The sequence below is a fragment of the Pan paniscus genome, chromosome 18, assembly GCF_029289425.2.
Source record: "Pan paniscus chromosome 18, NHGRI_mPanPan1-v2.0_pri, whole genome shotgun sequence".
NCBI lineage: Eukaryota > Metazoa > Chordata > Mammalia > Primates > Hominidae > Pan > Pan paniscus.
The window spans coordinates 83,846,167-83,871,869 of record NC_073267.2 but is presented as its reverse complement, the minus strand read 5'-3'; the positions used below and the strand labels follow the sequence as shown (position 1 = coordinate 83,871,869).

The 25,703-nt window shown below is 44.7% G+C and overlaps 1 protein-coding gene across 8 annotated transcripts in view; it reads left to right on the top strand.

The window, feature by feature from the left end:
- The first annotated feature begins 457 nt into the window (after positions 1-457).
- Positions 458-25,703, top strand: part of LOC100984626 (ATP-dependent RNA helicase DDX19B) — a 39,428-nt gene continuing 14,182 nt past the window's right edge. Inside the window, exons 1-5 of one of the 8 annotated variants that reach the window (XM_055099088.2) lie at positions 458-599; positions 18,644-18,692; positions 20,931-20,984; positions 22,000-22,135; positions 23,528-23,620. In XM_055099088.2, the coding sequence (XP_054955063.1) occupies positions 528-599; positions 18,644-18,692; positions 20,931-20,984; positions 22,000-22,135; positions 23,528-23,620 (404 nt within the window). In that variant the 5' untranslated portion in view covers positions 458-527. Of the gene's footprint in view, positions 600-5,169; positions 5,347-18,643; positions 18,693-20,930; positions 20,985-21,999; positions 22,136-23,527; positions 23,621-25,703 lie in introns of those variants that run through there. The other 7 variants (XM_055099092.1, XM_003811056.6, XM_008963412.5 and 4 more) reach the window with 7 other exon arrangements.

Genomic DNA, 25,703 nt, shown 5'->3' with positions numbered 1-25,703 from the left:
GATCCACCCGCCTCGGCCTCCCAAAGTGCTGGGATTACAGGCGTGAGCCACCGCGCCCGGTCGAGAGCCTGCATTTTTAACAGGCTTCAGGCGACATCTATGCTACTGAGAGATTATACTTGGAATACCAAGGGTCTAGATTAGAGGATGTGCGTCTGCACCTATTTGTTCAGATGCAAAATTTTTAAAAAGTTTGACCCACGGGGGGAGATGCTAATGGCTCATCATTCACCAAATGAGTGACCACTATGTGTTAGTCACTGAGGATCAAGATTAAAGATCTTGCCCTGCCCTCATGCAGTTCCCAGTCTCACCAGGAAGCCAGACATTTAGCAGGAAACAAAGCCCTCTGCGGGAGGCTTGCGCTGGTCTTTGGCCCCCAGAGTTCCTGGGGCGCGTGCCCGAGCGCTGTACCGTCCCCTCAGCTGATTGGCTGACAGGATTTCCAGGCCTCAGCCAATGAGGCTCCGGCTTGACCAGTGCCAAGAGCAGCGGTTGTTGGAGTGTAACTGCCATGCTCAGCCGCGATGGCTGGGGCTGCCGGGCGCGTCCAAGGTCGCGCCCTGCGGCGGTTTCCCATCACCCTGCCTGTGGGCGACGTGAGTATCTGCGAGGGTAGAAGCCAGACCCTTTCCTCCCACGTTTAGGTGCCTTCCTCGCCCCTACTCCTGGGTAGAGGAATAACAATATTTCTCGAGGCTTCGGCCCAAGGTCTTAGCCTTGTGATCTAGAATCCGCCATCTGTGAGGTGGGTACTTCCTGTGATTTCAGGGGAAACTGAGACTGGCTAGGCTCACGTGGGAGTAAATGCAGGAGGCTGAATTCCAATCCAGATGCTCTTATTCCCCGAACACTCTTCTTTCCACGCCCGCTTTGGAAACCAGGTTCCTTCTTAGCCGGAGTCTCACAATGCGCAGGTGTATTGGGGGTGAACTTAGGAGACTCTGAAACCCCGATGCTATTTTTAAGTTTTTTTGTTTTTTGTTTTGTTTTGAGACAGGCTGGAGTGCAGTGGCATGATCACGACTCACTGCAGCCTTGAACTCCTGGGATCAAGTGATCCTCCCACCTCAGCCTCAGGAGTAACTGGGACTACAGGCTCACGCCACCACGCCCAGCTGCTTAAAAAAAAAATTTTTTTTTTTTTTTTGGTAAAGACGGGGTCTCCCAATGTTGCCCAGGCTTGCATATTTATTTAGTAGAAGAAAAAACACATGCTAAAATCGTGTACGGGCAGGATAAACACCAAATTTGGCATAGCTGCTGTCTTCCTGGGATGAGTATACGGAGATTATCAATTGGACCTTAGTAATTTTATTTATTAAGTTTTGAGGTGGGAATCTAAGTATTTGTTATATTATACCCTTTCTTGTTTGTCTGAAATACATTTTTAAAAGGGAAACATGGAGCCAAGCACAGCTGCACACACCTGTAGTCCCAGCTACTTGGGAAGCAGAGGCAGGTGAACCTCTTGAACTCAGGAGTTCAAGGATATAGTATGTGCTGTAATGGTGCCTGTGAATAGCCACTGCACTCCAGCCTGGGCAACATAGCAAGACCCTGTCTCTAATTTAAAAAAAACCATGCATATGGAAAATAATTTCAGAGGATAAAGCATACTCAATCCACCCCCACCCTTCTAGAGGCCCTCACCAGGGGCAGCCATGGTTATCAGTTTTGTGTGTATCTTAAGCTTTTTTTTTTTTTTTGAGACAGAGGCTCGCTCTGTTGCCCAGGCTGGAGTGCAGTGGCATGATCTCAGCTCACTGCAACCTCTGCCTCCTGGGTTCAAGCAATTCTCTGCCTCAGCCTCCCAAGTAGCTGGGATTACAGGCACCCACCACCATGCTCAGCTGATTTTTGTATTTTTAGTAGAGACAGAGTTTCACCATCTTGACCAGGCTGATCTTGAACTCCTGACCTCGTGATCCACCACCTTGGCCTCCCAAAGTGCTGGGATTACAGGCATGAGCCACCGCACCTGGCCACATTTTTTTTGTTTTTTAAGAGGCGATGGTTTCACTATGTTGTCCAGGCTGGCTTCGAACTTCTGAGCTCAGGCGATCCTCCAACCTCAGCTTCAGGAGTAGCTGGGACTGCAGACACAGGCCACTGCTCCGGTCTTCTTAGGCATTTTCCATAGTGTATAAAAGCATATATGGGAGCTTGGGGGCTTTTGGGGTGGGGGTTCCTGTTTGTTTTGTACAAGTGAACCTACTATATACGGTCCTGCAACTTGGGCGATGTAATTTTTAACCTCATTAAAATGTTTTGCAAATTTCATTAATCTCTAGCCCTGTGAAACAATATAATTTATCTGGGAAAATATCCCCAGGGTTGCTTCTGAATTGATGAGATGTAGGTCATGGCTACCAAGGTGGTGTTTGCCTTTTTCTTTTTAGCACATCCTCATGTGTAAGGTCAAAAACAAAAAACAAAAACGTCTTCTCCAGTTAACCCTGTGAGAGTGCAGGAAAAAATAATCATAGCAAGTAGAATGTTCTCTGGAACTGCTTTACCCTTTCTCAAAACGTTTTTACTCTTACAGTACTGGTAAAATTCCACAGAGAACCCACCATGGCTTGATTTTTGTTTGTTTGTTTTTATTTATGTATTTATTTGAGACAGAGTCTTGCTCTGTGGTCCAGGCTGGAGTGCAGTGGCATGATCTTGGCTCACTGCAACCTCCACCTCCCGGGTTCAAGCGATTCTCCTGCCTCAGCCTCCTGAGTAGCTGGGACTACAGGCGCCCGCCACCATGCCCGGCTAATTTTTTTTTTCTTTGTATTTTTAGTAGAGATGGGGTTTCACCATGTTAGCGAGGATGTTCTCGATCTCCTTACCTTGTGATCCGCCCACCTTAGCCTCCCAAAGTGCTGGGATTAGAGGTGTGAGCCACCGTGCCCGGCCTTTATTTATTTATTTATTTTTGAGATGGAGTTTCACTCTGTCGCCAGGCTGGAGTGCAGTGGCATCATCTCGGCTCACTGCAACCTTCACCTCCTGGGTTCAAGCGATTCTCCTGCCTCAGCCTCCCAAGTAGCTGGGACTACAGGTGCATGCCACCACACCCAGCTAATTTTTGTATTTTTAGTAGAGACAGGGTTTCACCATGTTGGTCAGGATGGTCTCAATCTCCTGACCTCGTGATCCACCTGCCTTGGCCTCCCAAAGTGCTGGGATTACAGGTGCAAGCCACCGTGCCCAGTCTATTTATTTATTTTTTTTGAGACAGAGTTTCACTCGTCGCCCAGGCTGCAGTGTGATGGCATGATCTCGGCTCACTGCAACATTTGCCTTCCGGGTTCGAGCGATTCTCCTGCCTCAGGCTTACAAGTAGCTGGGATTACAGGTGTGCACCACCATGCTTGGCTAATTTTTGTATTTTTAGTAGAGATAGGGTTTCACCATGTTGGCCAAGCTGGTCTTGATATCCTGACCTCAGGTGATCCACCCACCTCGGCCTCCCAAAGTGCTGGGATTACAGGTGTGAGCCATTGTGCCCGGCCTCATGGCTTGAAATTAACTTATTGTTGTATAATATTGGCAAAATGAAAGAGGTTGGGATTCATTTTTTTCAGATTGTAGAAAAATGCCTAGTTTCTTTCTAGGGAAGTAACAAGGGAAGAGAAGCTTCTTTGATTCTAGTTAGGAGAAAGCAGTTCTTTCATTTAATCCTTATTTTACAACTACTAAAAGCCCAAGATATTTCTTCCTATTTATTTATTTGTTTATGAGGCAGAGTCTTACTCTGTTGCCCAGACTAGAGTGCAGTGACACAAACACTGCTAACTGCAGCCTCAACTTCCTGGGCTCAAGTGATCCTCCCACCTCAGCCTCCCAAGTAGCTGGAACTGCAGGCATGTGCGATGACCCCTGGCTAATTTTTAAATTTTTCTTGTGTAAGGATAAGGCTATGTTGTTGTTTTCAAACTCCTGGATTCAAGCGATCCTCCCACCTCCACCTCCCAAAATGCTAGGATTACACATGTGAGCTACTGTGCCTGGCCAATCCTGGCACTTTGGGAGGTGGAGGTGGGAGGATCACTTGAGCTCAGGAGTTTGAGACCAGCCAGGACAACACAGCAAGATCTGTCTCTATCTTAAAAAAACAAAAGGCCGGGTGCAGTGGCTCACGCCTGTAATCCCAGCACTTTGGGAGGCCAAGGCAGGCGGATCACGAGGTCAGGAGATTGAGACCATCCTGGCCAACATGGTGAAACCCCATCTCTATTAAAAATAGAAAAACTAGCTGGGCATGGTGGCGCATGCTTGTAATCCCAGCTACTTGGGAGGCTGAAGCAAGAGAATTTCTTGAACCCAGGAGGTGGAGGTTGCAGTGAGCCGAAATCGTGCCACTGCACTCCAGCCTGGGCGACAGAGCCAGACTCAATCTCAAAAAACAAACAAAAACCCAAGTGCTGAGATTACAGGCATGAGCCACCACACCTAGCTCTATTTAATTATTTTACTATTTTAATTTTATTTATTTTTTTCCTAGACAGAGTTTTGCTCTGTCACCCAGGCTGGAGTGCAGTGGCCCTGTCATGGCTCACTGCAGCCTAGACCTCCTGGGCTCAAGTGATCCTTCCGCCTCGGCCTCCAGAAGTGCTGGGATTACATGCATGAGCCACCGCACCGTCTGTTTTCTTCCTTTTTAACATTCTCCTGATTCTACAACCCTTACATAGGAGAGCTGCAATTCCTCCTCTTGGGGTACAAATTTATGAGTGCAGGTGCAGTTTTGTTACATGCCTAACAAGATTGCATAGTGGTCAAGTGGACTTTTAACCAAATGGGTTGTCAGGGCTGATTGCCAACATCTGGACATTTTAAATTACCAATCTGAAAAGGGAAACACCTCTGTGCTTGTTTTGCATTTTGGTGACTATTGGTAATGGTTTTCTGTTTTGATATATTCAATCTGTTCAATCTGTATTAGTGCCTACTCTGCCACTGTGTTGGGCGGGAATCTGATTTTGTTCTTTGGTTGGAGATCCAAGTTAACCAGAGCTTAGGCATTTTAAGATAACTACCTCAGCTTGATAGGAAAGCTTGCTCTGCCCGGCGTTGAGGGGTACGGGTCTGAGGGCGACAGAATCGATAGCCTCAAGTGGGCAAAGGGTGGCCAAACAGGAGTGGCCTCCGACGTCACTGTGGCGCGCCGCTTCCGGTCTGCAGCCTTGTGGTGGGGCTGGAGCAGAGCCTGCCGCGAAACCCCGGAGCCCACGATCCCTCGTGCCACCCCTCGAATCCGCCAGCACGAGCGTCCCACCCGCGCCTGGGACCATGGCCACTGACTCATGGGCCCTGGCGGTGGACGAGCAGGAAGCTGCGGCTGAGTCGGTGAGTTGGCTTCAGCCCTAAAAGGGTCAGGGGACTAGTTCTGGTCGGAGACTTGGTCCCTGGGAAAGAATGCTTCCCAGGTTGATTAGAGGCTGGATGGGGTGGCGGGGAGGATAGGGATGGAGCCTGGACCCTGAGCTGGCTTTGTTTACGCAGCCGCCTCCGCGTTACGTAAGCGCAGGTGAGTGCTCCTATCGGTAAAGCGCTCAGCTGCCTGTCTGTCTTCCTGGAACCAGGAAGAATCATAGATTGCACCCATCACCCTAGATTGTGTTTTGTTTGTTTTTAATTGAAATAGAGACATGGTCTTGCTAGGTTGCCCAGGCTGGTCTGGAACTCCTGGCCTCAAGCTATCTTCCTGCCTCGGCCTTTCAAAGCTCCAGGATTACAGGCTGAGCCATTGTTCCTGGCCGCCCCGGTTTGTAATAGTTATTTTAGGTGTCATTCTCCACCTCTACATTCAGAGCTTCTTTGGCTCAGGGACCATGTCTTTGCTCATATTTGTGTGCTTCCTCAGTGATAAGTGATGGACCCAGTAGGTGTGGCAGTCAGCAAATCGTTTCCTCATCGGCTTCACTTTGTTCTTTTTTTCTGGACCTGACACATGGTAAGCAAGAGATGTGTTAAACACTACTGCGTAGAATTAATTTCTCCCACCGAAACACTTTAAATCCTAGTAGGCTTTGAACCTACTTCTGTTAGTACTTATTGCTATGACTTCCTCAAGAATAAGAACCTTGTCTTTTATTTTTATAGCTGATAAAAAATAAGTTGTATATACACATTGTTTAAAGAGTGAAGTTATTTTAAAAACAACGGTTCCCGCCAATTCTTTTCCTCCCCAGAGGCAACTCCTTTTTTTTTTTTGGAGACAGGGTCACACTCTGTTGCCCAGGCTGGGGTGCAGTGGAGTGATCTTGGCTCACTGCAGTCTCTGCCTCCCGGGCTCAAGCCATCCTCCCATTTCAGCCTCCTTAGTAACTGGGACTGTAGTCATGTGCCACTATGCCCAACTACTTTTTGTATTTTTTTTGTAGAGATGGGGACTTGCCATGTTGCCCAGGCTGGTCTCGAACTCCAGCGTGCAAGTGATCCACCTGCCTCAGCCTCCCAAAGTGCTGGGATTACAGGTGTGAGCCACTGCATTCAGCCTCTTTTTTCTGTTTCTTTCTTTCTTTACATATATTTTTTGAGAGAGGGTCTTGCCCTGTCACCCCAGCTGGAGTGCATTGACACCATCTCTTGCCAACTACAACCTCCCCTTCCCAGGCTCAAGTGATCCTCCCACCTCAGCTTCCTGAGTAACCGGGACTACAAGCATGTGCCAACATATGCAGCTAACTTTTTAATTTTTTGTGAAGACGAGGTCTCACTATATTACCCAGGTTGGTCTTGACCTGCTGGGCTCAAGCCATCCTCCCACCTCGGCCTCCCAAAGTGTTGGGATTATAGGCCTGAGCCACTTTGCCTGGCCCTTTACTTTTCTATAAAATTTATTTTACTTGGAATTCTTAATTGCCTTATGTTTATGCTTCATTTTTTTTTCTTAATTATCAATTCAACCCCAAACTGTCTTCCAGTTGTCTAAGTTTATCTCAGGATGCTTAGACTCATCAAGTATTCTATCAATTCCATTTCTCCTAGGCCTTTAAGTCTGCTTCAAATTGGACTAGTTACTCCTGTCTTTAGAGCACAGTTCATATTGGGGGATAGAGGGAACAGGGCAAATTTCCCTTCAGCCTCATTCTGCAGATTCCTTCCTCCTTTCTCTTGTCTTTTGGATCTCTTGGATCCCTTCCTTTCTGTACCCCTACTTTTCCATCTTTCTTGATTTATTCCTTATTTTAGTGCAGCCATCTGTCAGCTTTCTGGAGGTGTATGGGAAGTAAATTACTTTAAGAATATTCCATGTCTTAAAAAATCTAATTTTGCCCTGTAATTTGGATAATAGTTTGGCTGGGTATAGAATTGTAGGTTGAAAATTATTTTCCTGCCAAATTTTAAATGTATTGTTCCATTGCCTTCTAGATTTCTGTATTTGTTGTTGAAATGTTTGAGACCATCCTGATTCTTGATGTGACTTGTTTTCCCCTTTCTAAGCTTGGAGAATCTTCTGTTTGTCTTTAATATTCAGAAAATTTATGGTAATATGTCTTGGTATGGGTGTATTTTCATCCATATTACTGGCCCCTGGGTGTGGGTACTTTCAATCTGAAAAACTCTTGTTCTTCAGTTATGAGAACTTTTCTTGAATAATTTCATTGCTGATTTCTTCTTCTTTGTTTTTTCTTAATTCCCTCTTTTCCAGAACTCACTTTCTCTCTTTCTCTCTCTCTCTTTTTTTTTTTTTTTTTTAAGACAGTGTCTGTCTATGTTGCCCAGTCTGGAGTGCAGTAGCTATTCACAGGCAGAATCATAGTGTACTACAACCTTGAACTTCTGGGTCATAGTGTACTACAACCTTGAACTCCTGGGCTCAAGCGATCCTCCTGCCTCAGCCTCCCTCGTAGCTGGGACTACAGGTGCGCACCACTGCATAGCTTTTCCCAGAACTCTTATTAGAGATGAATGTTGGATCTGTTGGACTGGCCCTTTAATTTTTTTTTTTTTTGAAATGAAGTTTCGCTCTTGTCTGCCAGGCTGGAGTGCAATGGCACGATCTTGGCTCACTGCAACCTCTGCTTCTTGAGTTCAAGCGATTCTCCTGCCTCAGCCTCCCGAGTAGCTGGGATTACAGGCATGTGCCACCATGCCTGGCTACTTTTTGTATTTTTAGTAGAGGTGGGGTTTCACCATGTTGGCCGGGCTGGTCTTGAACTCCTGACCTCAAGTGATCCGCATGCCTCAGCCTCCCAAAGTCCTAGAATTACAGGCGTGAGCCACCACACCTGGCCAGCCCTTTAATTTTTTTAAAAGTCAGGTTTATGGAGGTATAATTTACACAGAGTAAAATTAAACTTTGTTAGTGTACAGTTCTATGAATTTTGACAAAAGCATACAGTTGTGTAACTACCACCACAGGCAACACATAAACCCTCTCTACAAAGAACTACAACTTCTTGTAGTTCACTCCCTCTCCTCACCCTTCTCTGGCAGCTGCTGATATGTTTTCTGTCATTATAGTTTTGCCTTTTCCAACGTGTCATAAAATGGAATCATATATATAATATGTAACCTTTTGAAAAGTCTGGCTTCTTCCACTTAGTATTATGCATTTAGAATTCAACCAAGTTGCATGTATCAGTAGTTCATTCCTTTTTATTGCTGAGTAGAATTCCACTGTGGATATATATACACAGTTTGCTTATTCTTCTATTGATGGACACTTGAGTAATTTTCAGTCTGAGACAATATGAAGAAAGCTACTCTATACATTAAGGTACAGATTTTTGTATGGACATATGTTTGCATTTCTCTTGGGTAAAGTCAATATCAAAGAGTAGGATTTACTGTGTTATGTGGTATGTGTTTAACTTTGTAAGTTATGTGCCCAACTATTTTCCAAAGTGTATCATTCTGCTTTTCCAACAGCAATGGATGAGAGCTTCAACTGCCCCACATCCTTCCCTGCACAGTATTGTCAGTTTCCTTCATTCTAATAGGTACATGCTGGTGTCTCACTGTGGTTTTAACTTATATATCTCCCTAATGACTAATGATGTTGACAATCTTTTCATGTGCTTATTTGCCATGTATGTAACATCTTTGAAGTGGCTTTTCAAACCTTTTGCCCATTTTTAAAGTAGGATTGTTTTTGTTTTTAGTTGGGAAGTTTCTTTATATATTCTGGATAGAAGTTCTGTTTTTTGTTTTTGTTTTTGTTTTTTTTGAGACAGGGTCTCACTCTGTCACCCAGGCTAGAGTCAGGCTAGAGTGCAGTGGCATGATCTTGGCTCACTGAAACCTCCACCTCCTGGGCTCAAGGGATTCTCCCACCCTGTCTCCAGAGTAGCTGGGACCACAGGCATGCGCCACCACATCTGGCTAATGTATGTATTTTTTGTAGAGACAGGGTTTTGCCATATTGTCCAGGCTGGTCTTGGAACACTTGGGTTCAAGCAATCCGCCCACCTGGGCCTCCCAGATTGCTGACATGGATTACAGGCATGATAAGTCCTTTATCGGATATGTTTTGCATATATTCTCTCAAACTACAACTTGTCTTTTTTCAACAGTACTTTTCAAATAATAGACATTTTCAACTTTGATTAACCTAATTTATCAATTTTTGTTTGTTTGTTTGTTTTTGAGATGGAGGCTTGCTCTGTCTCCTGGGCTGGAGTGCAGTGGTGCCATCTCAGCTCACTGCAAGCTCCACCTCTCAGGCTCACGCCATTCTCCTGCCTCAGCCTCCCGAGTAGCTGGGACTACAGGCGCCCACCACCACGCCAGGCTAATTTTTTTTTGTATTTTTAGTAGAGATGGGGTTTCACCATGTTAGCCAGGATGCTCTCGACCTCCCGACCTCGGGATCCGCCCACCTCGGCCTCCCAAAGTGCTGGGATTACAGGCGTGAGCCACCGCGCCCGGCCTAATTTGTCAATTTTTAGATGATTAGTTCTTTTTGTGTTCCAAGATATACACCTTATCCAAGGCCACAAAGATTTTCTCCTGTGTTCTCTAGAAGTCTTATAGTTTTAAATTTTACATTTATGTCTGTAATCCATTTTCCATTTTGAGTTAAATTTTTTCTAATAAGGGGTATGCATTGAGGTTCATCTTTTTTTTTTTTGAGGCGGAGTCTGGCTCTGTCTCCCAGGCTGGAGTGCAGTGGCGCAATCTCAGCTCACTGCAACCCCTCGCCTCCGGGGTTCAAGCAATTCTCCTGCCTCAGCTTCCCTAGTAGCTGGGATTACAGGCACCCACCACTATGCCCAGCTAATTTTTGTATTTTTAGTAGAGACAGGGTTTCACCATATTGGCCAGGCTGGTCTCAAACTGCTGACCTCATGATCTGCCCACCTCGGCCTCCCAAAGTGCTTGATTACAGGCGTGAGCCACCGTGCCTGGCCGAGGTTCATCTGTTCATCTTTTTCACATAGAGATGTCTTTTTTTTTTTTTTTTGAGACAAAGTCTCGCTCTTGTCCCCCAGGTTGGAGTGCAGTGGCGTGATCTCAGCTCACTGCAACCTCCGCCTCCCGGGTTCAAGCGATTCTCCTGCCTTAGTCCCCCGAGTAGCTGGAATTACAGGCGCCTGCCACCAAGCCTGGCTACTTTTGGTATTTTTAGTAGAGACAGGGTTTCACCATGTTGGCCAGGCTGGTCTCAAACCCCTGACCTCAGGTGATCCATCCGCCTTGGCCTCCCAAAGTGCTGGGATTACAGGCGTGAACCACCGCGCCTGGCCAGAGCTGTCTTAATTGTTCCAGCACCATTCGTTTAAAAGTCCTTTGGTTTTCTTTTTTCTTCTGTTTTTCATCTTTGTCTCTTTTTTTTTTTCTTTCTTTCTTTCTATATTTCCTGGGAGATTTTCTCAAGTACTGTCTGGTATATTTCATTTTCACTTCTACTTTCTTATTTTTAATTTCAGGAACTTTTTTCTTCTTCCTTTACTGTTCCTTTTTTACAGACAATACCCTGTACTGCTTTCATGGTCATAATATCCTCATCATTTGGAGGATATTTTTCTTCTTCTCTCTGCTCAGTCTCTGTTTCATGTGAGGCGTGTTTTATCTGTATATTTCAGTGTCTACTTTTTCGTGATGACTGTTTCTCAGATGTCTGTAATCCTTGCTTGGCCACTCATATTTAAGAGTGAGTGACTAAAAAGTTGAGTGGAAGCTGTAAACACATGAGTGGGGCTTGTCTATTCTGACCTTAACTATATATCTTTAGTGGTCTATGTCAGCATCCTGAGAACTTTCCTCCCGGTCTGGCCAGATTTTGCAGAGAGGGATCCTCTAAACTCCTGCCTAGATGGTGGAGGTCTGACTCAGTGTTCTGGAATCTAGGTGGAGGAAAGGGTGAGGGAGGTCTCAGGACCCAGAATACCTGCTTCCACTTAATGCTTCTGTTTTCATTATGGCATCCCCTCCCTTAACTGTGGCCCTTATCCATTTGAGCATTTCTCATGCCTAACCTGGCAGGCATTGTTAACTGAGTAAATGAACTGTGTAGTTTGTTATTTGTTGCAAAGAAACTTTTGATCATTCACTCTCAATATGTAAATATCTATTTATAAATTGCATACTTTACTGTTTTATTAAATATATTATGTACATTGTAAAGCAAATACAAAAGTAATAAAGGCTGAGATAAAAATGAAATAATGCTTTCCTGTGCTTCTGTGTGCTGGCTTCATATTTTTATTAGCCAATATCTCAAGGCACAATATACACTTAGAAAAAAAACACATCATTAGTCAACGTAGAGATAAATATGTGTTTCAAGTAGTTCTGAGAGGTTTTTTTTTTTTAATTATTATTTTTTAAATTTTTATGTATTTATTTTTTGAGACAGAGTCTCACTCTGTCGCCCAGGCTGGAGTACAGTGGCGCAAGCTCGGCTCACTGCAAGCTCCACCTCCTGGGTTCACGCCATTCTCCTGCCTCAGCTTCCCGAGTAGCTGGGACTACAGGCGCCCACCACCATGCCCAGCTAATTTTTCTGTATTTTTTTGGTAGAGATGAGGTTTCACCGTGTTAGCCAGGATGGTCTCGATCTTCTGACCTCGTGATCCGCCCGCCTCAGCCTCCCAAAGTGCTGGGATTACAGGCATGACCCACAGCACCCGGCCTGTTTTTTTTATTTTTTAGTTCTGAGAGTTTTGACTATTTTAACTAACTTCTTGTTAGGTCAGTTTTGTTGTTGTTGTTGTTTGTTGTTGTTGTTTTTTTTGAAATAGAGTCTTACTTTGTCACCCAGGCTGGAATGCAGTGGTGTGTACATGGCTCACTGCACCCTTGACCTCCCAGGCTCATGCAGTCCTCCCACCTCAGCCTTGCAAGTAGCTGGGACTACAGGTGTGCACCGCCACACCTGGCAAATTTTTGTATGTTTTGTAGACATAGGGTTTCACCATGTTGCTCAGGGCAGTCTCAAGTTCCTGAGCTCAAGCTATCACCTGCCTCGGCCTTCCAAAGTGCTGGGATTATAGGCATGAGCCACCGCACCCGGCCATTCAGGTCAGATTAAATTGTCATTGTTTTAACCTATTAATGTGCCTAAGAGGGTTTGTTAGGAGTAGGTAGCTTTGACATTTTCTTTTTGGCTTGAGTTTGCATCATAGAGTTATCTTTTGGATAGAACAGAAACTCATAATAATGAATCCAGTGATAATAAAAACTCAGGTATGAAATTATTAACTCTCGCTGTTTTTAGCAGGCCCAAACTAGCCATTTTATTAACCTTACAACAACAAATTCCTGCATTTTATGAAACAGAATCTTGAGACCCTATTATTATGACATTATGGTGAGATTAAAGTGTACAGTTCACTGATGGTTGATGTATTCAGAAGTGTGTAGCTTATATCACAGTCAATTTTAGAACATTTTCATCACCCCAAAAGGAAACTCTGTACACATTAGCAGTTACTCCCCGTTTCCCTACAAACTCCCCAGCTCTAGGCAATCACTAATCTACTTTCTGTCTCTTTAGATTTGCCTCTTTTAAACATTTCATATAAATGGGAACATACGGTATGTGATCCTTTGTGACTGGCTCCTTTTATTTAGTATAATGAACTAAGGTTCATTAGTTGTAGCATGTATCAGTACTTTATTCCTTATTGTTGCCAAATAATATTCCATTGTGTGGATATACCACATTTTATTTATCCACTTATCAATTTCTGGACATTTGGATTATTTCTACTTTTTAGCTACTATGAATAATACTGCTTTTGATTAATGTACAAGTTTTTGTGTGGACATATAGTTTCAATACTCGGGTATATATCTAGAAGTGGGACTGCTGGATTATATAGTAATTCTGTGTTTAACTTTTGAGAAAGTGCCAGGATGTTTTCCAAAGCAGCTGCATCATTAATCTTTAAGATTAATATTGTCTATGAAATAATATGTTTTTTTATTTTTTATTTTTTGGAGACAAGAGTCTCGCACTGTCTCCCAGGCTGGAGTGCAGTGGCACCATCTCGGCTCACTGCAACCTCTGCCTCCCGGGTTCAAGCGATTCTCATGCCTCAGCTTCCTAAGTAGGTGGGATTACAAGCACGTGCCTCCATGCCCAGCCAATTTTTCATATTTCAGTAGAGATGGGGTTTCATCATGTTGCCCACAGTGGTCTCGAACTCCTGAGCTCAGGCAATCCATCCATCTCGGCCTCCCAAAGTACTAGGATTACAGGCGTAAGCCATCACATCTGGCCATATGTATATATGTGTGTGTGTGTGTGTGTATGTATATATGTGTGTGTGTGTATATATGTGTGTATTTTTTTTAATAGAGATGGGGTCTCATTCTGTCACCCAGGCTGGAATGCAGTGGCAAGATCATAGCACGCTGTAACCTGGAACTCCTGGGCTCAAGCAATCCTCCCACCTCAGCCTCCCTGGTAGCTGGGACTATGGGCACATACCACCATGCCCAGCTAATATATTTATTTATTTTATTTTAAAATTTATTTAAATTTATTATTTATTTATGTATTTATTTTTATTTATTTATTTTTTTTGAGACGGAGTCTCACTCTGCTGCCAAGGCTGGAGTGCAGTGGCACCATGTCGGCACACTGCAACCTCTGTCTCCTGGGTTCAAGTAATTCTCCTGCCTCAGCCTCCTGAGTAGCTGGGATTACAGGCACCCACCACCATGCCCAGCTAGTTTTTATATTTTTAGTAGAGACAGGGTTTCACCATGTTGGCCAGTCTGGTCTCGAACTCCTGACCTCAGGTGATCCACCTGCCTCGGCCTCCCAAAGTGCTGGGATTACAGGCGTGAGCCACCACACCCGGTCTATTTATTTATTTATTTTTAAGACAGAGTCTCACTCTGTTGCCCAGGCTGGAGTGCAATGGTGTGATCTTGGCTCACTGCAACCTCCAACTCCCAGGTTCAAGTGATTCTCCTGCCTCAGCCTCCTGAGTAGCTGGGATTACAGGCATGCGCCACCACACCTGGCTAATTTTTTTATTTTTTTTTAGTAGAGACGGGGTTTTACCATGTTGGTCAGGCTGGTCTCGAACTCCTGACCTCAGGTGATCAGCCTGCCTCAGCCTCCCAAAGCTCTGGGATTACAGGAATGAGCCACCATGCCCAGCCTATTTATTTATTTTTTAGGAGATGGGGTCTCACTATGTTACCCAGGCTTGTCTCGAACTCCATGAGTTCCAAGGATCCTCCCTCCTTGGCCTCCAAAAGTGCTGGGATTCAAGTCACAAGCCACCATGCCCTGTCAATATTTTTATTTTTAATCTTTATAGAGGTGGAGTCTCACTGTGTTGCCCAGGCTTGTCTCAAACTCCTGGCCTCAAGGGAGCCTCCCACTTCAGCCTCCCAAAGTGCTGGGATTACAGGCGTGAGCCACTGTGCCCAGCTGTTTTTTTTTTTTTAAAGTTCTAGGGTGCATGTGCAGGATGTGCATGTTTGTTACATAGGTAAACATGTACCATGGTGGTTTGCTGCACCTATCAACCCATCACCTAAGTATTAAGCCCCACATGTATTAGCTCTTTTTCCTAATGCTGTCCCCCACTGCCCTCCCCCGTTAGTGTATTCTTTATCCTTCAGAATTAGTGAAGGATTTTTACTGCTTTATAATGATTTCTTTTTTGTTGTTTGTTTTTCAGTCGGCTTTCTCCAGTTGAATGGTTTCCTTTTTGTTAATTTGCTTTTTTCTAATCTCTTTAATGTGTTCCCTTTCTTTTTCCTCTTTCCCAACACCAAAGCAGAAAGGGACCAGAAACTTCTTGTCCATTTCCATGAATAGAAATGGGAGGCTGGGCGCGGTGGCTTATGCCTGTAATCCCAGCACTTCGGGAGGCCGAGGCGGGCAGATCACGAGGTCAGGAGATCGAGACCATCCTGGCTAACACGGTGAAACCCCGACTCTACTAAAAATATAAAAAGATAGTCGGGCATGGTGGTGGGCGCCTGTAGTCCCAGCTACTCCGGAGGCTGAGGCAGGAGAATGGCGTGAACCTGGGAGGCAGAGCTTGCAGTGAGCCAAGATCACGCCACTGCACTTCAGCCTGGGCGACAGAGCGAGACTCCATCTCAAAAAACAAAACAAACAAACAAACAAAAAGAAATGGGGCTCCTGGCTGGGTGCAGTGGCTCACGCCTGTAATCCCAGCACTTTGGTAGGCCGAGGCGGGTGGATCACGAGGTTGAGAGTTCGAGACCAGCCTGACCAACATAGTGAAACCCCGTCTCTACTAAAAATTCAAAAATTAGCTGGGCGTAATTGCACACGCCTGTAATCCCAGCTACTTGGGAGGCTGGGGTAGGAGAATTGCTTGAACCCAGGAGGCGGAGGTTGCAGTGGGCCAAGATCGCACCACTGCATTCTAGCCTGGGCGACAGGGCGAGACTCCGTCTCAAAAAAAAAAAAAAAAAAAAAGAGAAATAGAAATGGGGCTCCTCCATTCTCAACAAACCACCAATTAAAACATTTTTTTGTTCTCTCCTCTCTACCCTCCTTCCCCTTTCGCCTGTTCTTGGACTTAGAGGGACAACAGAAATGCGGCCTAATGCGTAGTTCACACTTATAATTCCAGCACTTTGGGAGGCTGAGGCAGGAGGATCGCTTGAGCCCAGGAGCTCAAGACCAGCCTGAGCAACACAGTAAGATCCCAACTCTACAATAAAAGATTAGCTGGGCAGGCTGGGCGCAGTGGCTCATGCCTGTAATCCCAGCACTTTAGGAGGCCAAGGTGGGCGGATCATGAGGTCAAGAGATTGAGACCATCCTGGCCAATGTGGTGAAACCCTGTCTCTACTAAAAATACAAAAATTAGCTGGGCATGGTGGTGCATGCCTGTAGTCTCAGCTACTTGGGAGGCTGAAGCAGGAGAATCGTTTGAACCCAGGAGGCGGAGGTTGCAGTGATCTGAGATAACACCACTGCACTCCATCCTGGCAACAGAGCAAGACTCTGCCTCAAAAAAAAAAAATTAGCTGGACATGGTGGTGAGTGCCTGTAGTCTCAGCTACTTGGGAGGCTAAGGCAGGAGGATTGCCTGAGCCTTAGGAGGTTGAGGCTTCAATGAGCCATGATCATGCCACTGCACCACTCCAGCCTGGCCAACAGAGTGAGACCTCGTCTGCAGAAAAAAAAGAAAGAACCATTAGGTTGTGATTTTCATTTTCTTTTTACTAGATGATGTCTTAGGCCCTGCTTGATATTTTATGATTAGGGTTGGCTTTAGCTTGAAAGGTTACTTACTTACGCCAGACTTTCCATCTATCTAATCCCTGTGCTGGGGTCCAAGACTTACAGATGCTTTCTGACCTTTAAAAAAGTCTTTTTTGGCCAGGTGCGGTGGCTCATGCCTGTAATCCCAGCACTTTGGGAGGCCGAGGCAGGGAGATCACGAGGTCAGGAGATTGAGAACATCCTGGCTAACATGATGAAACCCTGCCTCTACTAAAAATACAAAAAAATTAGCTGGGGGTGGTAGCGGATGCCTGTAGTCCCAGCTACTCCGGAGGCTGAGGCAGGAGAATGGCATGAACCCGGGAGGCGGAGCTTACAGTGAGCTGAGATCAGGCCACTGCACTCCAGCCTGGGCAACAGAGCGAGACTCTGTCTCAAAAAAAAAAAAAAAAGGCTTTTTTGTTTTGTTTTGTTTTTAATAAAAATGTACGACTAGAAAGGCCGGGCGCGGCAGCTCATATCTGTAATCCCAGCACTTTGGGAGGCTGAGGCAGGCGGATCACGAGGTCAGGAGATGAAGACCATCCTGACTAACACCGTGAAACCCCATCTCTTAAAAAAAAAAAATACAAAAAATCAGCCGGGCGTGGTGGCGGGTGCCTGTAGTCCCAGCTGCTCGGGAGGCTGAGGCAGTAGAATGGTGTGAACCCGGAAGGCAGAGCTTGCAGTGAGCTGAGATCGCGCCCCTACACTCCAGTCCAGGTGACAGAGCAAGACTCTGTCTCAAAAAACAAACAAACAAAAAATTTACGACTAGAGCACTTACTTTGCTCTGTACTGCATCCGAAGACCAAAAATAGAAATATGCTACTCTGGGCACATTTCCTGTGGGGTAGCCCTGCTCCTCAAGGAGCAGTAGAAAACGAAATAGGCCCTGTCAGGAAGGTATTTGCATTCTAACAGAGGAGATAAGACCTGCTAGGATATCCCTAATATACAGTATTTGATCAAAGTCTTAGTAATTATTCTTTGAAATGTCTCTTTCCTTTCTATTTCCACTTCAGCCCAGTGGGTATTTTAATTACACAGTGTGCCACAATGCTTCAGGCTGTTCCCAACTACAGTATCAGACACCAGCAAAAGGTGACTTGAATGTGAGGCTGCACATCAGCATACTGTGGTCTTACAGCTCTAACGTATCCTGCAGTATGACTGATTCCTACCCACAGATGCTTTTCTTTTCTTTTCTTTTCTTTTTTTTTTTTTTGTGAGACGGAGTTTCACTCTGTTGCCAGTCTGGGGTGTAGTGGCGTGATCTTGGCTCACTGCAACCTCCGCCTCCTGGGTTCAAGCGATTCTCCTGCCTCAGCCTCCCAAGTAGCTGGGACTACAGGCATGCACCGCCACGCCCAGCTAATTTTTGTATTTTTGGTAGAGACAGGGTTTCACCATGTTGGCCAGGATGGTCTCGATCTCTTGACCTCGTGATCTGCCTGCCTGAGCCTCCCAAAGTGTTGGGATTACAGGCGCGAGCCACCGCACCTGGCTTTACAGATGCTTTTCATCACCATCCTCCCTTCCCAGTGTTCTCCAAAGTATGACTGCATTTTTCAAAATCTCTTTAAATTTCCTCTTGTTTGAAATACGATTTGGAATGGAGCGATTCCCCCCCCCACACACAAAAGAAATATGAGAGAATGACAACTCTAATGATATTCTACAAAGAGAGAAAGTTTATAATCAGGGCATTAAGCAAACTCACAAATTACAATTCTCTCACAGAATTTTAAGTAGAAGGTACAGATTTGGAGCATTTTTTTCCATGGATGTATTTACGGGAAATTTTGTTTATTCTCATCAGACATTTAGTAAACGGAACAACCCAATGAATTGGTCCTAATGAATATACCTTGAGAATGGCTGTTTTATCCCCAGCTTCATTAGGGAGGCTCTGTTGATTCCAAATCTTTTTAAGTGCTTTTCCTGACACTTTCCCCCTCCCCCATATTCTCCATTTAGTTGAGCAACTTGCATCTTAAGGAAGAGAAAATCAAACCAGATACCAATGGTAAGTAACTAATAGCTAGTTTGAAAACAAATGTGATTTCCTTCAGTATTTTTGTTCTGGCATAACAACTGTCTGGAAAAAAAATTGTATTTGTACCAGGCAGGGCATTGGCAGATACTGGTACCATTTGATTTGTAAATCAACAAACTGGATTGTATGACCAAAGTGTTTTTATTTATTTTTTTGTTTCTGTTTACTTTTTAAGAGACAGGGTCTTGCTCTGTTGCCCAGGCTGGAGTGCAGTGGTTCAGTCATGGTTCACTGGAGCTTCAACCTCCCAGACTCAAGTGATCCTCCACCTCAGCCTCCTGAGTAGCTGGGACTACAGGCACAACCCACTACGCCCAACTAATTTTTATTTCTTATTTTTTATTTTTTTGAGACAGAGTCTCGCTCTGTTGCCCAGGCTGGAGTGCAGTGGCTCGATCTCGGCTCACTGCAAGCTCCGCCTCCCGGCTTCACACCATTCTCCTGCCTCAGCCTCCCAGGTAGCTGGGACTACAGGCACCTGCCACCACGCCTGGCTAATGTTTTGTATTTTTAGTAGAGATGGGGTTTCACTGTGTTAGCCAGGATGGTCTCAATCTCCTGACCTCATGATCCACCGGCCTCGGCCTCCCAAAGTGCTGGGATTATAGGTGTGAGCCACTGTGCCCAGGTATTTTTGTTTTTTTATAGAGATGAGGACTCCCTGCGTTGCCCAGGTTGGTTTCTAACTCCTAGGCTCAAGCAGTCCTCCCGCCTCAGCCTCCCAAAGTGCTGGGATTACAGGAGTGAGATATTACACCTGGTTTCAAAGTGTTTTTAATACAAGAATGAGGATTGCACACTGATAGCAAGGGTGTGGGGGGAACAAAGAATGAGGCTACTTAAGTGGGACTAATTATTAACCATCGGACTACATTGACAAAGACTAATTTTTTTCTTAATGTTCTCAATTTGGGATGAGATAGACAAAGTATGAGCAATCTGACAGTTTACCTATCCTAATTATTCTGAAATCATATTTATCCAAAGTTAAGATTTCCATTAAATTATTGTTGATGTACTTAATATTACAGGAAGGAAATGTAACATTTGCCTTTCTCAAAATTCACTTACAATCTTTTTTGTATGATTTTATATAACCACAGTATCATTCGACTATAAATTTATATTAATCAATTTATAGGCCGGGTGTGGTGGCTCACACCTGTAATCCCAGCACTTTGGGAAGCCAAGGCTGGCGGATAACCTGAGGTCAGGAGTTTGAAACCAGCCTGACTAACATGGTGAAACCCCATCTCTACTAAAAATACAAACATTTGCCAGGTGTGGTGGTGCACCCCTGTAATCCCAGCTACTCAGGATACTGAAACAGTGGAATCTCTTGAACCTGGGAGGCAGAGGTTGCAGTGAGCCGAGATCGCACCACTGCACTCCAGGCTGGGTAAGAGTGAGACTGCATCTCAAAAAAAGAAAAAAAAAATTTATTTGCATGAATTTTTTTTGTTGGTCTTACTGCTCATTTGTTATATACATGAATTTTAATGGCATTATTGTGTTCACCTATTGATAAAATACGATTTGCATAGATATTCCTCTGTTGAGCATCAAGGTGGTTTCTGATCACTAATTGCTCTAATCTTTCTATAATATTTAAGAAGTATTGATTCAATGAGGGAAATAACAGGTTTTGAGGTACGGAGAGGAGACCTAGAATAGGAAAGAATATGAGCAACAGAGGCCGGGCACGGTAGCTCACGCCTGTAATCCCAGCACTTTGGGAGGCCAAGGCAGGCGGATCACGAGGTCAAGAGATCAAGACCAGCCTGGCTAACATGGTGAAACCCTGTCTCTACTAAAAATACAAAAAAAATTAGCTGGGCGTGGTGGCGGGTGCCTGTAATCCCAGCTACTTGGGAGGCTGAGGCAAGAGAATGGCGTGAACCTGGGAGGCAGAGCTTGTAGTGAGTTGAGATCGCACCACTGCACTCCAGCCTGGGCGACAGAGCGAGACTCCATCTCAAAAATAAATAAATAATAAATATCTATCTATATATATATATGTGAGCAACAGTGTTTTACACCTTTGTTTATTTAGGGACAATAAAATGTTTTTATCAGCGGCTCGGTTTCCTCATTTATTTTTTGCTCCCCAGGCCTTTACAAAAACTTCTAGTGTCATAGAATTTGAATTGTCCGAACTGTTGGGTATGGGATGCGATTTTGAATGATGGCCGCTTTGTGTCTATAAAGGTGCTGTTGTCAAGACCAATGCCAATGCAGAGAAGACAGATGAAGAAGAGAAAGGTAACACAGCCGTGGAGCTTTATATAATAACAAGCTTCTACATTCTAAGAAAGTGGATTGTTATGAGGCTTCATTTTTATACCCAGTTTGGCTTGACTTTAATAGGCGATACAGTGCTAGCATAAAAGTTCAATATAGGGGCCGGGCACGGTGGCTCACGCCTGTAATCCCAGCACTTTGGGAGGCCGAGGTGGGCAGATCACGAGGTCAGGAGATCGAGACCATCCTGGCTAACACGGTGAAACCCCGTCTCCACTAAAAATACAAAAAAAAAAAAAAAAATTAGCCAGGCATGGTGGCGGATGCCTGTAATCCCAGCTACTTGGGATGCTGAGGCAGAAGAATGGCATGAACCCGGGAAGCAGAGCTTGCCGTGAGCCGAGATCGAGCCACTGCACTCTAGCCTGGGCGAAAGAGCGAGACTCTGTCTCAAAAAAAAAAAAAAAAAAAAAAAGTTCAATATAAATAGTCAGTAGGTGAAGGAGTTCTAATGGTTTACGTTTAGAGAAATTTTACATTTAACAACTGAACAGTTGAATAGGGCATTATAAAAAATTTTCAGTTGCATCTCTATTGTCCAGTAAAATTAAGCTTAATGTTATTTTGACACATTTGACATGGATGACGAGACCAACTTGTCCAATATTAAGGTACAGACTTTGTTAATTCCTGTTTTTTTTTTATTGTTGTGATTGCTACATTAATTACTTTAGGTTTATATATAGTACAAATTGGGGAGTAAATATGTGGGTCTGGATAGGAGGAATAGATAACTGCAGGAAAAGAGGGCTGTTAGAATAGAGTCTGGAAAAGAATATGAGGCCTAAATGGATGATGTATCATAACTTTTTTCTTTAATAAAACTATTTTAATTTATAAGTCAAAACTATGACGTACCTTGAATTTGAATGTTCAGTACATTATTATTTAAAATACAAATGGCAGTTGAATTAGAGTAAACGCCTGGTAGGTTTCAAGGACTTTTTAAAATTCTTTGCTTTCTTTTTCCTGACAGAGGACAGAGCTGCCCAGTCCTTACTCAACAAGCTGATCAGAAGCAACCTTGTTGATAACACAAACCAAGTGGAAGTCCTGCAGCGGGATCCAAACTCCCCTCTGTACTCGGTGAAGTCTTTTGAAGAGCTTCGGCTGTGAGTATTTATTCACCTTCTGACTCTTCCCCTTTGCACTGAAATAGAGATCCTAGGTCTGTTATAGATATCTTTTGACCACAACAGAGCAGTTTTAGCTAACCAAGTTTTTTTTTTTGTTTTTGAGACACAGTCTCACTCTGTTGCCCAGGCTGGAGTGCAGTAGCGCGATCTCGGCTCACTGCAACCTCCACCTCCCGGGTTCAAGTGATTCTCCTGCCTCGGCCTCCCAAGTAGCTGAGATTACAGGTGCACACCACCACGCCTGGCTACTTTTTGTATTTTTAGTAGAGATGGGGTTTCACTATGTTGGCCAGGCTGATCTTGATCTCCTGAACTCATGATCCACTTGCCTCGGCCTCCCAAAGCGCTGAGATTACAGGCATGAGCCACCGCACCCAGCTGCTAACCAAGTTTTATAAAAGAATTTAGCTGGGTGCCGTGGTGCACACCTGTAATCCCAGCACTTTTGGAGGCCAAGGTGAGAGGATCACTTGAGGCCAGGAGTTGCAGACCAGCCTGGGCAACATAGCGAGACCAGACTCCATCTAAAAAATATACATAAATACCGTAGATGCTTTGGGATATTTAGTAAAATTTCCAGATGATGGATAAAAGCTTTAGCTGTACTAACATGTATTCAGTTCACCACAGCTCAATTATTGTTGATTACAAACTATGTGTAGGCCAGGCATAGTGGCTCATGCCTGTAATCCCAGCACTTTGAGAGGCTAAGGCAGGCAGACCACTTGAGGTCAGGAGTTCAAGACCAGCGTGGCCAACATGGTGAAACCCTGTCTCTACTGAAAATACAAAAATTAGTCCAGGCGCGGTGGCTCACGCCTGTAATCCCAGGACTTTGGGAGGCTGAGGCAGGCAGATCACGAGGTCCAGAGATTGAGATCATCCTGGCTAACATGGTGAAACCCCATCTCTACTAAAAATACAAAAAAAATTAGCAGGGCCTGTTGGCGGGCGCCTGTAGTCCCAGGTACTCAGGAGGTTGAGGTAGGAGAATGGCGTGAACCTGGGAGACGGAGGTTGCAGTGAGCCGAGATCGCGCCACTGCACTCCAGCCTGGGTGACAGAGCGAGACTCTGTCTCAAAAAAAAAAAAAAAAAAAAAAAATTAGCGGGGCATGGTGCCATGTACCTGTAATCCCAGCTATTCGGGAGGCTGAGGCATGAGAATTGCTTGAACCCGGAAGGTGGATGTTGCAGTGAGCCGAGACGGCACCTTTGCACTGCAGCCTGGGCAATAGATCGAGACTCTGCTCAAAAACAAACAAACAAAAAACTATGTGTAAACAGTAAAAGAGAAAAATCCTCCAGATATTTTGCTGCTTTCCTCAACCAAAGAGACTGTGACTTTCATCTTTAACTGTTTTTCTAGGAAACCACAGCTTCTCCAAGGAGTCTATGCCATGGGTTTCAATCGTCCATCCAAGATACAAGAGAACGCATTGCCACTGATGCTTGCTGAGCCGTATGTGTCCTATTACAACTCCATTTCCTTTTAGATTTTCTATTTTTGAAAACTATTATTATTTTCACAGGCCAGCAAGGTGGCTTATGCCTATAATCCCAGCAACCTGAGAGGCAAGGCAGGAGGATCATTTCAGGCCAGGAGTTCAAGACCAGCCTGGGCAATGTAGCAAGACCCTGTCTCAACAAAAAAAAAACGTTATAAACGTGGCCAGGCATGGTGGCATGCAGCTGTAGTCCCAGCTACTCAGGAGGCTGAGGCAGGAGGATCACTTGAGCCCAGGAGTTTGAGGTTGCAGTGAACCATGATCATACCATTGTACTCCATTCTGGGCAACAAAGTAAGACCCTGTCTCGAAAGAGAAAAAGAAGAGGCTGAGGCACAAGATTTGCTTGAACCCGGGAGGCAGAGGTTGCAGTGAGCCGAGATCATGTCACTGCACTCCAGCCTGGGTGACAGAGCGAGACTTTGTCTCAAAAAAAAAAAAAAAAAGTCAAGGGGGCCAGGTGCAGTGGCTCATGCCTGTAATCCCAACACTTTGGGAGGCCAAGGCAGGAGGATCTCTTGAGGTCAAGTGTTCGAGACCAGCCTGGCCAACATGATGAAACCCGACTCTACTAAAAAAATACAAAAGTTAGCCAGGTGTCTTGGTGTGCTCCTGTAGTTCCAGCTACTCGGGAAGCTGAGGCACGAGAATCACTTGAACCCCGGAGGTGGAGGCTACAGGGAGCTGAGATCACACCAGTGCACTCCAGCCTGGGCAACAGAGTGAGACTCCATCTCAAAAATGAAAAAAAAAAGAAAAAAAAAGAAAAAAAATCATCTGTAATCTCCCTCTCCCCACATTATTAACATTTTGGAGTGGAGACTTCTAGACTTTTCTCTATGTAAACATATAACTTTTAAAAAAGTTGACATATATGACCGGGGTGGTGGCTCATGCCTATAATCCCAGCACTTTGGGAGGCCGAGGCAGGTGGATCACCTGACGTCAGGAGTTTGAGACCAGGCTGACCAACATGGCAAAACCCTGTCTCTACTAAAAATACAAAAAAAAAATTAGCTGGTGTGGTGGCAGGCGCCTGTAAACCCAGCTACTTGGGAGGCTGAGGCAGGAGAATCGGTTGAACCTGGGAGGCAGGGGTTACAGTGAGCTGAGATCATGCCATTGCACTCCAGCCTGGGCAACAAGAGCAAAACTCCATCTCAAAAAAAAAAAAAAAAAAAAAGTTGACATATGGCCGGGAGCAGTGGCTCATGCCTGTAATCCCAGCACTTTGGGAGGCCTAGGCAGGTGGATCACAAGCTCCGCAGATCGAGACCATCCTGGCTAACACGGTGAAACCCCATCTCTACTAAAAATACAAAAAATTAGCTGGGCGTGGTGGTGGGCGCCTGTGGTCCCAGCTACATGGGAGGCTGAGGCAGGAGAATGGCATGAACCTGGGAGGCAGAGCTTGCAGTGAGCCGAGATCACGCCACTGCACTCCAGCCTGGGCAACAGAGCGAGACTCCATCTCAAACAAACAAAAAAAGGTGACATATAAATAATGTTTTACATGCTGTGTTTTTTAATTATATGATCATCTTCCTATGTTGGTAAATATACATTTATATCGTATATGCACCATGATTTCATTGTATTGATATATAAAAGCTATTGTGTCAAATATAATAGAAGCCAAACAGCTCTAGGAGACATGAATAATACAGTTACTAAGGTGGTTTCCTGGTGCAGGGCATCTCCCACTTTCATAGGCATACAAATCTCATAGACATTTATTAAAATGCAGGGTCTGAATTTAGTAGGTCTAAGTGGGGACTGAGTGTCAACATTTCTAATAAGCTTGCAGGTGATGCTGATGCTGCTGGTTTCAGATCACATTCTGAGTAACAAGATTCTAGAGCATGATGGAATTTTAATACAGATTGATCCTATATTTTATATGATTATATACAATTCTGCATATAATGCTAAATTCTGAATCTCCTTTTTTTTTTTTTTTTTTGTCTAAAAATAGATATTTTAGGGCAAGTGTGGTGGCTCATGCCTGTAATCCCAATACTTTGAGAGGCCGAGGCA